Source organism: Malania oleifera, chromosome 8 (assembly GCF_029873635.1).
Source record: "Malania oleifera isolate guangnan ecotype guangnan chromosome 8, ASM2987363v1, whole genome shotgun sequence".
In the NCBI taxonomy this organism is placed as follows: Eukaryota; Viridiplantae; Streptophyta; class Magnoliopsida; order Santalales; family Ximeniaceae; genus Malania; species Malania oleifera.
Window position 1 is genome coordinate 55,615,968 of NC_080424.1, and position 16,653 is coordinate 55,632,620.

The window sequence follows — 16,653 nt, forward strand, 5'->3', positions numbered from 1 at the left end:
CGCAACTGCTGCTAAAGGCTAGTAAAACCGATGTTTAAAACTATAGTAGTGATTATTAAACCCATTGGTAAAACCCTAATGGCCACTACTATAAGCCCCCTTAGTCAATTACTTATTCCAATCGTTGTCTAAACCGTTGTAGTAAGTACTCTTTAGCAGCAATTTCGAAACCACTGTTATAGACCAATTTTTAGCTACAAATTGATAATTGTAGATAAAGGTTTACTTTTAGTTGCACATTGTGATCGATGTAAAGGTTTACTATTAGTTACGCATTGCGACCACTGCTAAAGGTTTACACAAGCCCTAATAAAAATATTAGTAAACCTGTAACTATTAATTAGACATTAACTATCATTGTAAACCTATTAAATTATATTTGCGCATCAAATATCTAAATTGAAGTATACAACACAATATATATATATATATATATATATATATGTATACACATGTAGAAAACATGAAATTATATTAATAAATGAGGTCATCTGTATTAATTATGCTATAAAAAAAAAAAAAAACTTAACAAATACAATGGATAACAAAAAAATAATAATAGAAAAAAAAAATGTAAATCAGCAGCAACTTGCAATCCGAGACTTCACAGCACAAGTATTCTAGCCTTCCTCGACCAAGTGCCTTAGGCAAACACATAAAAGTCATTTGCGCAATCCAATCAATTGCAACTGAAATGCACAAGAAATAAGAATTCAACACATCACTATGTTTCTTTATCATGTAACTTAATCAACATCAAAAGAATAATATTACTCAAAATGCAACTTCATATGTCCCTTCAAATGACATACAAACAAACAATTACAACATTTATGTATACTAACAAAACAAAAGAAACCATGGTTCTTGTTGAAGGAAACATAGTGCACAAATTTTCCCTAGCTACTTGAAGGAAATATCAACTATGACATTGTGTACAAGACATTTCACAAGCTTAACTTGCTATCAAAAACCCGATTAAGTGCAGGAAAGGAAAATTAGCTAGAATAACAAAGTAGAATATCTATGAAAGAGTGAGCTCTAGACTATCATGGTCAAGTTGGTTCCTTTTAGAAAGAGGTCTAGTGAAAAAATTTATAGCATTTCTTTATAAAAAAATTCCCCACAACACAGCTCAAAGATTGTTGGTGTTAACCATATTAAGGGCCACCAACCAAACAAAAGCCTTTATCTTAGAGCAAACTTTGGCCTCCCAAACACATTGATAGAGAGGAAATTCACATCAATCTTATTAAGATGAGAAAAATAAAGATTTACAAGAATATTTTCTAGAAGAGTCCAAAGGCGAAACACTTCCATCACTCTTGGAGAACTTACAAGTCACAAGTCAAAACCATCAATAAAATGAACAAAGAAGACAATTCCTCCACCTCTCTACTATTCAATCCCTTCTAAAATGAAAATCCCAAAACCAAGTACAATTACATCTCCCCGAACAGAATTTTTTTCAAAAGAAAAAGAGGATAAACCAAAGAAATACACCTACAACAACTTTCAAAAGAGCTTCCAATGCCCCCAATTAGCAACTCGCCCGTTATTTTGCAAGCAAAGTTTACATTCCCAAGTGTGAAAAATAATTTACCTCCAAGCTAGAGAAACCTCCACAACCATTTAGCCAAGAGGGAAATGTTTTTACACAACAAATTTACCAAGACCCAACCATCAATTCAAAAAGTTGAATTCATGTCCAACAAGCATTATTATAATTTTTCCGAATTCATGTCCAACAAGCATTTTATTATAATTTTTCCATGAAATAAAGAGTGTTAACAACTTGCCGCAATGATGTGAGCTAATTTGCCTCCTAAGGTTCATTATGATTGAGTCATGTATTCAATGTTTAAAAAGTAGAAGAATTTTTTAGCAGAACTAATTACGCAGTAATTAGGATAATTATCCATTCTTTTTTATGAAAAAGAAAATAGAAATCATTGACCAATATAAATTCTACAAAATATTACCACAACGCTCGTTACTTACAAAAGAAGATCCACATGCACCAGGAGATTCTAAATTACCATTGCTACCTATGTCTTCAACCTATATTAATAACAAATAAGAGTATTCTTATAAACCAATATACATACAACAATAAAGAACTGAAAGTATTAAGAAGAATCCATCAAAAAGAATAAAGTTACACTGAACCTGTGTAGCTCAACAATTGTTTTTGATTGGAGAACACCATCTCCATTAGCATGGCTAAAGTTTTCTGGGCCTATGCTAGAGTTTGTTGGATTTGTTCATCCTTTGATTCCATATAAACTATCTTCTTTTCAAGAAGATTTAATTTTTTATCCTTAAAGACTTTCCAGTCCATAAATCTCCTCTAACTGATCATCAATTCCCAAGGTTAAACCACTAAGCATAGAAGGAGTTAACCCTGACCCTACACGAAGACACGACCATGTCACTCTTTTCCCATCACCTTAGCATAAATGTCATTAAGTGAAAACTTTGAATTTTCATATGAGGATCCTTCTTGCTCATCTTCTTCTTGCTTAAGTGCCTCTATATTTTGCTTTATATCATATTATAATAAGAAAAAAAAACATATGAACATAAATGAAATAGAGTGCTAAATTTAGAAATTTAGTGTAAAAATGAGGAAAAAATTTGTACAGTATTTTGTGCAACTTTTGTGGTGATAGGTTTGCCATTCTTTTTCTTATAAAGCAACACGTAACGCTTTGCTCTCGTAGGAGCTACTCTCCATTTATAATAAAATTATGAAATGCACAATTTTCATAATAATAATAATAAAACATTCCTCTAGCATAGCCAAACAAATACCATTTCTAAAGCATGTTGGGCTATAGTTTTTAGGCCAGCACCATAAAAATCATCTTGTTTCTCCCTATTGCCCTTATTTATTGCACTCCGTTTCTATGATACAAAGAGATATGATAATAAGTACTTATGTACATTAACACATAACAAAAAGATATGAAAGAAAAATGTACAAAAGAAAAGAAGAAAAAAAAAAAAAAAAAACTTGCCCAGACGCATACCTTGCTCTCATTAGAAAGTATAAAATCAATAAAATTGGCATACTGGCTATGATTAATGTGAGAAGGTCCCCTAGCCACATTCTCATTCCTTGATAGTGCAGGGTCGAAATACTTTGACTTCAAATGACATTTGTAATTTCTCTACAAATCCCTAAACTTCTTCATTAACATATGTTGAATATTTTTCTTTTCTCCATAATCGTTAGGGAAGGAGAATTTGGACGATGACAAAAACATTTATGTAATATATGTAAGGGAATTAATCAAACATAATGTTATGTAAATTAAATTAACATTGAAAACAAATTGAATACCTCAAGAATGTTCCAACAAGATGCTTTGTAAATAATATCTATTTTGCGCCAATCAAAGAAATTAATAGGTGCCAAATTTGGCTTCCTGACTATAGTTCTCATGAATCGATGAAGTAGACTACACTCTCTACCAAAAGCTTGGAAAAAAATTATTGAAATGCACAACAATCCGTTGTCCTAAAGGCAAATTCCAAATCTCAAACATACAAGTAAACCCTTGTCGCCTCTTTACATTTGATTTATCTTTAAAAAAAAAAAAAACATAAATCTATACATGTTTGTGTTTGCATCTCTAAAAAATAAACATATCACACCTACTACTTTGGCATGAACTTCAGACTCCAATTGATCATCATCATCATCATGTTGAGGAGACCATCTAGCAGGTTGTCTAAGAGGTTGTGATGAACTAGGTAGTCGTGTGCCATTGAGATGCGAGGGGGATATGTAGGAGGTTGTGAAGAACTAGGGGATTGTGTGGGGCCATGGATATGTGAGGTGGGTTGTATAGGAGGCTGACAATAATTAGGGTGCTGTGTGGGGCTATGGAGATGTGAACTGGGCTATATAGGAGACTGTAAAGAGCTTGATAGCTCTGTGGAGCTACCATGATGTGCGGTAGGCTATAGGGAGATTCTTTCAATGACACATGATCTAAGCATTTTCTTTGTCATATAAAAAAAAAAACTGAACAATATCAATTGCAAATCGAATACAAGTTTGAAGACAACAACAAACACCACTATATAAATTATGCAAAAAAAACACATACCAAACTCATAATCATGGTTAACCTACATATCATCTTCAAACTCAAAATCATCTGTATATTCCTCTTGAAGGTTTCTAGTTGAAATCTTTTTGGTGACGGTGGTCCCATCCACATCATTCCTAGTCCAATTAATGTTTTCATTCATCTCCTCCATTATATTTTCGTCTTCCAAATTAAACGGTTTATTATCACAATGCGTATCTTCATCATCCTCACATATACTACTGCCCCCAACATCAAATATGTCTCTAAGTTTTGATTTAAGAACAACTAGCCAATCTTTATGTCTTTCATCTTCAACATAAAACACAGGTCTAGCTTGAGAAGATAAAATAAAGGATTCTTCAACCAATTGTTGGCCAGTATGGATTAAGTGTGAGAAATTGACAAGGTCAAACTCAAACTCGTTTATTTTTTTTAACCCTTGTACATATGCAAAGGAGTAAAGAGAGAAGTCAATGGAGAACTGCCAAATCCAATGACTTATTCCTCTTATAATTTTGGGTGCGAAACATGGCATCATTGATAACATATCCTCAAAAGCTTCAACAAGAATTGTTTGCACCCAGAGCTAGCCATCTAACTTTATCATTAAAACGATCATCATGTCCATCATCATTCATATTAACCTATAATCTTATGAAGTGTATTAATATTATGAAATTATCATTTATAAATTAATATTTTTCTTTAACTTTATAAATTAATAAATAATACTTACATATGCTTGGAACCAATCAACAAAATTCTCCATGTGAATTTTTTCTATAAGTGCATCACTGGTACAAGTTCCATGCATTTGCCTCTTTATTACCTCTATGAATACTATAAGAAAAAACGAAGTAATTAAAAGAGCTATTATGATAATAAATAAATAAATAACTAACAAGATGGTATATCAAATCTATATAAATTTCAATACTTACGCATGAAATGGAATTATCGCATCACTATTAAATAACACATAGTGATGTGCTTGCATCAAGGGGATTTGTTTAAGTATAATGTTAGAAATTGATCCCATGGCATCATCAATGTTCCTCATTGGTTAGTTGAATATTGTTTCAACAGATTCCAAGTATTTTGAACAAAAATTCAAGCATTCCTTTGCTAAGAACCCTTATGCAATCGAACCCTCAAGATAGGTTCTATTGTGCACATGAAATTTAAGTCATTGAAGGAATCTATGGAAAAAGAATTTTTTTTTTCTAATAAAACAAATCATTCAATAACAAATTTGAACTAATTAGGCAAGACAAATGATTTTGAATAGTTAGTACTGACCTCTCAATAGGATGCATCCTTCGATAAAGAACAGGTCCTCCAACCTTGGCTTCAGAAATCAAATGAGTCGCCGTATGTACCATAATTGTAAAAAATGGAGGAAAAACCTTTTCCAAGTGACATAACATCTCTACACTTCGAGACTCAAGATGCTCAAGATCTTGGACAACTTCAAACATAGCCCCCTAAATATGCAACATAAATCAATTAAAAGAAGTAGTGACTTTCTTTGGTAAAGAATCCCGTGGCTATTGCGAACAATTGTTGCATCAAAATGTGACAATCATGGCTATTTAGACTAATAATTTTTTACTTTTTAAGCTCAACGCAACGTGACAAGTTTGGCGAATAGCCATCTAGAACATTCACATACAACATCCTTCTTCGTTGAAGACATTGAGAAGCAAGTCAAAGGTTTATACTCCTTATTTGAGTCATGATGTTGAGGGTGTAACTCACTTCTAATACCCATATTTTGAAGATGAAGACGTACTTTTAAGTTGTCTTTTTTCTTACCATTCAAATTCAATATTGTCCCTAGGACATTATCACACGTTCTTTTCTATGTACATGCCATCAAGATTGTGACGCAATAAATGATGTTCCTAATAAGGTAATGTGAACAAAATGCTCCTTTTAATCTGCAGTTGGAGCACTTATAGCTCTTCCCACTTTCATTTTTGTATTTGTGTATTAATGGGCACACCATAGTTACAAACAAGACCTTCAGTGTGTCTTAAAACCTCATCACCATTAAGCAATTTAAGTGCTAGATCCATTTCTCGTCTACCATCAAAAGATTCTTTACCTTTATGAAATCTATGATTGATATGCAAGATTCTCCTATGACACATGAAACAATATTTCCCACCATGTTTTAACCATCGAGAGTGTGTGTTATAGTTGCAAGGACAAACAAAAGCACCTTTAGTTTTCCACCTTGACAAATATGTAGGGAAATCATTGATTGTCCATAACAAAGCTACATGCATTTGAAAGTTTTCTCCAGTAGAGACATCATGTGTTTCAATACCAAGCTCCCATATGTCCTTCAATTCTTCAATCAAAGGTTCTAAATACACATCTATCATGAAAGACGGTGAGTTGGGATTGGGAATAAGCAATGATAAGAAGAAAGATTACCGTTTCATGCATACCCATGGTGACATATTGTATGGAACCAAGATAATAGGCTATAAACTATGAGAACTATTTGTAGTTTGGAAAGGATTAAATCCATCAGCTGTTAAACCAAATCTAATATTGTGAGAATCTGGAGAAAATTCTAAATATCTCTCATCAAAAGCCTTCCATGCTAAAGAATTAGTTGGATGTCTCATATACCATCATTTGTTTGACCTTCAACATGTCATCGCATCAAAGTTGCACTTTTTGATGACATAAATAACCTTTGCAATCTTGGTTTTAGGAGAAACTATCGTAGAACCTTTGTAACCTTTTTTTTTTTTAATGGGGTGAATTTCTATGTCAAAATCAAACCCACTCTGATCAAATTTCCATTTTGAACTTCCATATTTAGTGCATACTTGAGCTTTATCTAGGCCTTTACATGTGGTCTTACCAAGAATAATTAATGTGTGCCTCACAAGAGATTGCCTCATTAGACGTGACCCTTCGGATCCTCCTAGGTAGCACCAAACCCGAGAGGACGTGACTTGCCCCTGTGACGCTAGGCATGTGGGTCTCATACTCTCATGTGAGAACGCCTTTTGCATGTTGTTGTCACTTAAGCTAATTATTAACTAGAAGAAACTATGTGAGGGGATAAATATAAAAGCAAGTACCATAGCAATGCAAGGTATATCGCCTTAAATTTTAAAAAAGTAAGGTGTAATCATATATAAAAATAGTTTAAAAAATTTTACTTCAATAACACTAGCATAAATTAATCATATGTTTCTCAATTGTCTATTCCCAATAGCCAGTTATTTCTAGAAAGCATATAAATTTCTATAGATTCATGCACACCAGTCCCATCCAATAATTCTATTTATGAATTAAAACAAATAAAGGTGAGGGCATGGGATTAATATCCATGAATCTGAGCAAAAATAAAAAGGGAAGAAGAAGAGGGCAGGGGATTCACCTGAAGGGTAGATCTGGCTGCGTGTTAGTATGGGGAGAAACCGAATCAATCTCCTATAATATTTCCACCCCCCCTTTGACACTCTTTAAAGACTTCTATTGTGGATTTGCAGCAATGGATCAACAAAAGCAATCTATATCACATAAGGAGACATGGAATTATAATTTTTCACAATGATAATATTGTTTACTATTGAATAATTTTTTTAAAAAAAAATTTGTTAGTAGGTCCATGCTCCTTTATTTCATGGTTTGTGATCATCTTTAATAGGGGCACAGCAATTTTTGACGAAAATATTGAATATTTAAAGGAATGGCATAAAAATTTGGAGTTAAAAATTGTATAAAGTAGGATTGCATGGCAAAGATAATGAATAATTGAGTTCATTGAAGGTTCATTTAGCCATCTCATTTATCACTGGGCATTGGAGACTAGTTATCCTAAATTGAGACTAGTTTGGATAACGATGGTTCATTTTGAAGTGTGTACTATGCTTTTGAATAGCGGCTATTAGTTGGAGTAGCTATTTTGTGGTTGTGAAGGAATAAGTGTTGCTTTTTGGTTTTTAGGAATGATACAAAATAAGAACTAGCTTAGATAGTTTGCATACATAAAAATGATCTATGTATGTTGCTTCAATGATAAATGATCAAATTGAACCCGCCCTTTGTGAGAGATGAGATCAGTTGGATCATGTTTATCTCAAAAATTGCTACTCCAAAAACATCCAAAAGCATGCTATTTTTATTCATTTAATATATCAGTTGGTTGGTTGAAAAATGTTGTTGTACATCCACAACATTATGTATGCAACACATGGTTTTAAATAAAGGCCGCGACCGTTACGTAACGCCGTTACGTAAAGGTTTTTTGGGTTACCGATACTGTTACACATCGCAAAATCGGTAGGAAGAAAAATCACGGCCGTAGCGGCCGTTACGGACCGCGACCGTTACGTAAAGGCCGCTACGGCCGTTACGTAACCACTACAGGACTGTTACACCAAAAAAATATTTTATTTTTTACTTTTTCTTCTCACTTTTTCTCCCTCTTTCATATATCATTCTCAATATACCAAGTGGCAAGAGGGGGAAAAGATTATAATGAGGCTGACAATGATACAAAATTTACTTTTTCTTTAAATACTCACAATAGATGCATTAATTAACAATTTCAAAATACTAACTTGTTAGGAATTTTTTTTTTTTTAATAATATTAGTAATGTGATATTTATGTTCTTTATTTTTCAACTTCAACCTTCTTTCTTTTCTAGCTATTTTATATTTATATTATTCGTATGTCTTATGTGTCTAATAGATTAATGGAATGTATAATGTATTTTATTTTATTAATTCATTTAGCACACATAAGAATTTATCACAGATAAGAACAACGAGAAGTATAAATACGTGCACACACGTAATTTTCTATCAATGATGGTTTAAAACAAATGTAAACTTGTTGCCCTTACCAAATAACCTAGTTACTCGAACTAAAAGGTCCAAAATACACTAAAACCCTTTCTAAGAATGACCAAAAGCTTAAAACATGCAAGTACGCTAATATGCACAAGGTTGTGCGTGCTTCAAAAAAATTCACGGCCGTTACACCCGCTTCCCGTTATGTAACATCCGCTACTCCTGCTTCCCGTTACACTTGTTACCGTTACGTTACGCTACCCGCTACCGCAATTTAAAACCATGATGCAACATACAGGATCAAGATGGCTGAATTCAATCATCTATGTACTATAGACATGGGCCTTTAAGAGATAATAATCCTATGAAAATGGTTTTATTTTGAGGAGCAAGCTACTATGAGTTATGCTGCTTAGCTTGACCTAAACTGATGAATCAGGATTGATCTATGAATTTCAAGTTATCTAGCAATGAAGATTCAACCAATGCATTGTTTTATGAAGAAGGCAGAAACATGTACATTTGTTGTAGATTACTCTGAATGTGTTTTCAACGGAAAAAATTCTCTTAGAAAGTGTGTAAGCTACAAATGATTGTATTCATGTAACAGCTCCCAACTACCCTCATGAGGTACCTTGAAATTTAATAAATTGTTCTTGAAGTTAATTGTACTGTGTGTTCAAGTTGTGTTCATAAATCTGTATCACATGATAAATTCCTAAATAGATTTGATTATCTGATGTGTTTTTACTGTATAGTGACTTAGCATCCTTTTCCTCGATCAGTTCAATAGGTCAATCTCCAGTATTAAACATGCCTATGCTCACAAAAAATGTCAAAGCTCAAGTCCTAGACTAGCAATTAAGGAGAGAGCCTATTGATCACTTGCGTTTTCTGTTGTATCAAAACACTTTTTGAATGCTATGGCTATGCCATTTTGTACACATCTGAATACGAACGATCTCCATATTTTATCCAATAATTTCTTATTTAATACCACACACAGTTAAGGAAATTCCTGTTACTGGTTTATGGTATTTAAATGCTGATTGTTGCATATATCAGTATTGGACATTTCATACGGTTAAAAAAAAAAAAATTGAGGACAGGTATCAATTCCCCTTGGAAGATTGTAGATGATTTATTGTTCAGGCGCTTTGATGAAAATTTTAATTTCTGTAATATTTTTCAGGTGAAATGGGCAGTACTCCTACCCGATGTATATGCCTTTGTGGATTAGGATTATTTTTTCTTTTTTCTTTTTTATTTTTTATTTTTTATTTTTTATTTTTTTAAACCTATGATAAAACATTGTCTATCATCATGGATATATTGAGACAAGGATATATAGCTTGCAGGGGAACTCTTATCATTAATTAATTTTTTAATTTTTGAATGATCTTATCAAATGTGTTTAATCTGCATTTTCTGTAATATACATACCTTCCAGAACTTCTGGATAAATAATTTTGTGCTTGATATAATGATTTAAAGAATAGTACTTATGTTCAATTTTGCTTGGTAACAGAAACTTAATAAGGAATTTAATTGATAATGTAATGAATGTGATCTAAAGTTGTATGCAATAATGTTATCCACAAGTATCTGGTGAAAGATTACAGAATAGAGCTTTTGTGTTGAGTAATTCTTGCTTCTAAACATTATCTAAGCTTTTGCATTTTTAACATTTTCCTTCTTGCGCAGGCCAGAACTTATTGTTATGGTTGACTCTTTGCAGCTCTAAGCTTCCTCATTAGCTAAATCATCTTCTTGAGGGTTTTTGCTATAAAACAGGGTGTAATATGAAACCATACACTATGAATTTACTTAAAAGGGGTAAAAAAACATATCACAAACACCTCCCCCCTCCCCCCCCCCCAAAAAAAAAAAAAAAACCAAAGAAAAGAAAGGTTCAATGGGTTCTGTAATTCTGTTTATGAGCAAACCACAAAACTATAGATTGGATGAAAATAGAGAATCTGGAAGCAGAAATGCCTTTTTGTCGGCTTAAATGTAAGCAGTGCTTTCGATATAATTCAATTATTTAACTGGCTTGTGAAAAATAAGGATGCATTACATAATTGTGAACAAGGAACACGTTGTCTATATGCAGAGGCATCAGATCAAACATCTAGATCTGATGCAGTGTTCACAAGGACTATTCGTCCCTAAAAATCACAACTATCGCAGAAACTGCATCCAACATACACAGATAGTGCAAATGTACAAAAATTATTTTTAAGTACAAACACAATTACAGCAGAGAAGTAAATGGGAATTCAACCTCATTTTTCTGCGTAGTGCAACTGGAGCAGCCTGGTTTTCATTGCAGATTTTTAGTTTTTATTTTTAAAAAAATATTTCAATTTAATTCCCTAACCCACTCATCAAGCAATCTGACAAGACTATAATTTCACTTCCAAACAGGGTTCCCGTGACAGCCCACGGCCATCACCGAAATCATATAAGAGAGAGGGCCAAACAGGGAGTCTCGTGACTGTCTTCGTTTTTCATGTTTATGGAATTTAACCCAGTCCATTTTCAACTGGGCAATACAAAATACTACACAAAAATGTCACATGATCTTTTTTTTATCATAAGTTCATCGAAAAAATTATAACAGAGATACAGGAGTCGGAGATACCTTTTTTCTTTTTAATCTGCTCAAGAGCTCCGAGCGAAGCTCCCCCTTGCTTTCTCCTTTATTGACAAATGACCAATCGAACGAACTGAAGGTTACGAGTCGAACAGAATCAGAGAGAACCAGAATATGAACTGTGGAAAGAGATGAAGACCTCTTCAACCTTGCAGGTTTGCGCCATAAAGATTTTGGTCTCTCCAAAATTCTCCACGCTTATAAGAGGAAAGCTTGGTTAAAACAATGTATATGCCTCCACATGAAGTTGGGAAACGTCTATAGAGATTACCCACTAAAAGTCTCTTAATCTATTATTTAATAGATTAGTAATATTTCTTAGGATTCTCCAAACACTCATATTTAATGCAAACATTTTGCCATGTGATAGTGATGTCAACGAAAGGATTTCAAGTATTTTGTAGGTTTAAAGAGGTCAAATGAATATTATGTTTCTTTTTCCTAGGCTTCCCACTCCTTGTTTTGTAACTACACATTATGGGTGAATTCATGGATGTCATGATCTATTATCTTTTATAATATTTAGGTCATGGCACTAAAGGACATAAAAATTTATAATAAAAAAAATCAACAAAAAGAGATTGTTTCAAGTGGCTACCAATTGCAGTTGACCGGCCTCCATAGGGCAGTTGCCCAATCTAAGTAGAATTCTCATATGGTCAATTGCCCTTTGAAGGCAAGTGTTGGCCTAACAAGATTTAATCTCGTTTTGATGATAACAAATCAAGGTTACTTAACATGTCTATGTGAGTTTGAGTTTGTTGCAAATGGTGTATCCTCAAGAGGGGGGATGAATTGGGTATTTTAAAATTTTCTTCCTAGGTATAACTAATCAGCAGCAGTATAACTCAACATAGGGTCATCTAAGCATTCTCAATAACACAGATAAACTACTAAGCAAATATTTAACCTAATAAACCAATATCAGTATTATCAATCATTCAATGCATATATGTAAAACGATTAAAGCAAAAAATAATAATATGCTGGTGTGGAAAATAAATTGCGGAAAAATAAAAGCTGCACCAGATACGTTATCAGGGTTCAACTAATACTGTCTACGTTCCCGTCTCAAACTCATAAGTAAAAGTATTCCACTAAGTTTGCTCACTTGCGAGTGGAGTGACATCGTTTACATCCTCTCTCTCCTTACTAGGTCAGGGAATACCCCAAGTCAGATTAACAGGGCTGACTCCAACCTTTACAACACCTTACTAAGATGGTGCACCTAATTCTCTTAACCGGGTCTGAACCAACCCGGTGCTCTCGTAACCAAGTCAAAGCAATTCAGGACTATTCACTGGGCTAGTCTCCCTCTTCCGACCACCCGTCGGGAATACAATCGATATGAATTTTTTTGTACAAACAGAACGCTTCTACAAAAGCAGATGTATACAAGTTAAAGCACAAATGCACTCATGTATGATATGAAATGAAGCTCAATATGAGTATGGTGATTTTCTCACTAAAATAATCCTTAAATAAAAATATATATGATGGATGCTCAAGGATTTAAACCCTAACAAAATATTTCTCCAAATATGTTTTTCCCAAATAAAGTGTAGGAGAATCTAAGGTTTTTTCTTACAAATGAACTTGCAAAAATAGTATGTGTGAGTGTAAGCACGATTACAATAAGACTTTCCTAACACAAATTATATATGCTCAAGTCTTTCAAAAATAACTAATATAAATTTTCTCCCAATAATATTTATCAATAAAATATATGGGAGATCCAAGAAGCTAACTTTTAAAAATAAATTTTCACAAACAAAAAACAAGTGAGAGTATAAGCTTTGGATGAAGAAAATAAATGCCCAAAGATTAGTCAAATGCTCTCTTCAAAATGATTTTAAAACAAATGAGTGTAAGAGAGTATGAGTAGTATGCTTTGAAAAGATTGAAAGAATTTCAGCAATAAGAGGAGTATGAGTATTAAAAATTTCAGAGAATTTTTCTTAATGGTTTTTGCTAATCTCATCTGAATTAAGACAAATGAAGGGGTATATATAGATATTGCAAAAATAAAACCGTTAGGGACATGAAGGTCATTTTGGAAAAGATTAATAGAGTTTAATTAATTTTAACCTCAGTTATCCACAGTAAAAATTTGACCAACCCGAAAAGTTTGGTCGACCATATTCAAGGTTCGGTCGACCAAATCGGTCAACCATATTGCTAAGTTTGGTCGACCGTGGCAATTTTTAACTATAGAAATGATCGACCGTCCCAAGGCAATTTTGAACCCTTCGTAGGTTCAGTCTACCATTGCTAAGGTTCAGTCGACCGTGACAAATTTGAACTACACAAACAGTTGACTAGGTTGTTAGGGTGTTAGACGTTTTATGCTTCGGTCGACTAGAGGCGATATGTTCAAAAGCAAAACGATCGACCGAGTAAAGTCGACATGTTGACTTCTGACTGGTTTGATCGACCAAGGCTTTTACACTGCCTAGGATTCGGTCGACCGAGACTTTGTCAACACTTTGATTTTTTGGCCATCAAAGTGTTCGGTCAACCAAGCTAGTTATTACTAGTTTGGTTCAGTCTACTGGGGCTATTTACAAGCCTAATTTTGACCTTAATTTTGACCCTAAATTTTATCTCTATTTATATAAATGTGACATTTTTAGCTTAAGAGATTTTTCATTTATGTGCATGGGGTCCTAAGGTCAATCTATGGCCAATGAACTTTTCATCCACATCATGCATGCAACGCTTTATATTACAAACCAAATTTAAATGCAATAAAAATTAAAAACAAATGTCTTCTTTATCTTCTTTGCTCTTTAATTTTCATGGAAAACGTCTGATTGTATGAGTTTTATGCGTCTTTGGCTTCCATTCTCAGTCCCCTTATGTGTGTGTTTGAATTATAACATGTTCAATCACTAAATACATACATAAGTAACTTATGATTTGTCATTATCAAAACCAGGGATCGGATTCAAAAAGCCAATAATCTCCCCCTTTTTGATAATAACAAACACACCAAAGCAAACTAGGTACAGCCTGAAAAGGCTCCCCCTAAGAATATGCTTAACTTGAAAATAAATAATATAAATCAAGTATATTCACAAAAGAAGGCATCTCAAATAATATGCAATTAGTTTTGACAATAAAGCACAGGCACACATACATGTAGTGTAGCAAACCTCACCCTTTTTTTGGTCATAACATGATTTAACATTTTGCTTATAGAAAATCTCCCCCTTTTAACATCATCAAAAAGGGCTAAGCTAAGTATAAAAATTTTGAGTATAAGGAACTCCTTAGCTAAGAGAACTCCCCTCTTTAAAAAATATTTACCCCCTTTTTAACGTTTAAGCACATGACAAAAATTCTCCCCTTTTTATCATATAGTATTTTGGGCATTAAAACTATTCTAAAGATATAACATTTAGGCACACAAGTAAGAAAATAAGATATGTCACATTGAAATCATTTCTTGCCAAATAATAAAAAACATATGTAATATATATATACGTTGACTTTGGTGCAATCCCAAGAGGTGGGTGAATTGGAGATTTAAAAATTCTTCCGAGGTTCAACTAATCCAGCAACAATATTACCCAACCTAGGGGCAGTCTAGATGCATATGAAGTTGTAGAGATGATATATCAATCAATTTTCAGTACATGCAACACATTTCTAGTATCTCTCAACCAAATACAATAACATGTCAAGCAAATATGCAGTATATTCAGCAAGGAAATAAAATCAAGTACAAAGTAGAATATAATGCAGGAAAAGTAAAAGTGACACCGAATATGTTATCGGGGTTCGCCAACGTGCCTATGTCCCCACCTCAACTCGCAAGCCCAAGGATTACCACTATTGCTTACTTAACGGGTGGAGCGGCACCAGTTACAACCAGGTCAAATTACACCAGAGCTGACCTCAACCTTTACACTCTCCTTACAGGGTGAAGAAAACCCTACCGATCCTTACGGGTTAGATCAACACCCCCTCAGGCCACACCTAGAATACAACAGATGATAACAATTTTTGCATACAATTCAAATGCTTCTACACAAACAGATATGTACCACTATGCACAATACAACTAATGCACTCACAGATGATCAGGAACTAATGCTCAACTAAGATTTCGTTAACCAATGTGTTAAGTCTCAATAATATATGTGTCAATATGTGTATGTGAGAGTGAGACCTTTGATTCAATATAGTATATTCAATAAATGAATAATCAAAGGTGGTTTATAAAACCCTAAGCAAATATCTCAAAATATTTTATCAAATATCCATCACAATAAATATTAGGGGTTTAAGTTTACAAAAGTATTTTTATCATGAACACAAAGCAATCTTTTGAACCTTGCAATAAGGATGCCAAGATTCACAAGCAAGGAGGAGTTCTTCCTAAAAAATATTTATCAATAAAATATAATGGGAAAAATTTTAGCTTACTCTCAAAAATCGAGATCAAACAATGCAAGTACGTAAGAGTAGTTAGCTTAATTAGAATGTATAAATGCCCACAAGATATGAGTGTTCACTCAATCCTCAAGTTGCAATAACTTTACAAATGAAGATGAAGAACACAATGCACTCTTTCAATGGAATATGAGAAAGAGTTTTAATAATGAGCTTATGAAAATGTGGGAGTATGAAAGATTTTAGCACAATAAAATTTTCAAAGGATTTTTAGCTAATCACTTTGCTAATCTTAAGCTAATTGTGACAAATGAGGAAGTATATATAGTTTTTCCAAAAAAATAACCGTTGGGAACTCAATGGGTATTTTTGAAAATGTTTAAACATGTTTAACAAAAATTAACCTTATTTAACTGCGGTAAAAATTTTGCCAGCCCGAGATGTTTGGTCGACCATATCACTAAGTTTGGTTGACCATGACATTTTTGAGCTGAGGTTTTGGTCGACTAGATTAAGGCGATTTTGAACCCTTTGAGGTTCGGTCGACCAGAGTGTGTTCGGTTGACCAAATTCAAAGGTTTGGTCGACCAGATCAAATTTGAACTAAGATTTCGATCGACGAGGGCATTGAGAATTCACCATGTGTCAATTTAGTTGGCCGTATGTGCCCA

General features: G+C 33.5%; 1 protein-coding gene across 1 annotated transcript; it reads right to left on the reverse strand.

Moving 5' to 3' along the window:
• Window positions 1-455: 455 nt before the first annotated feature.
• On the reverse strand, window positions 456-11,947 carry LOC131162685 (uncharacterized). The gene is made up of 4 exons (XM_058119292.1): window positions 11,938-11,947; window positions 11,573-11,781; window positions 5,403-5,587; window positions 456-689 (listed from the first exon to the last, which is right to left on the reverse strand). The coding sequence occupies exons 1-4, from the start codon at window positions 11,945-11,947 to the stop codon at window positions 680-682; spliced, it is 414 nt and encodes a 137-aa protein (XP_057975275.1). The 3' UTR covers window positions 456-679.
• Window positions 11,948-16,653: the final 4,706 nt, after the last annotated feature.

Excerpts from the sequence above, each read along its gene's own strand:
- LOC131162685 (XM_058119292.1), bottom strand. Across the intron at positions 5,588-11,572 it reads GCAGATTAAAAAGAAAAAAG|GGGGCTATGTTTGAAGTTGT; the intron begins GTATCTCCGACT and ends TTGCATATTTAG.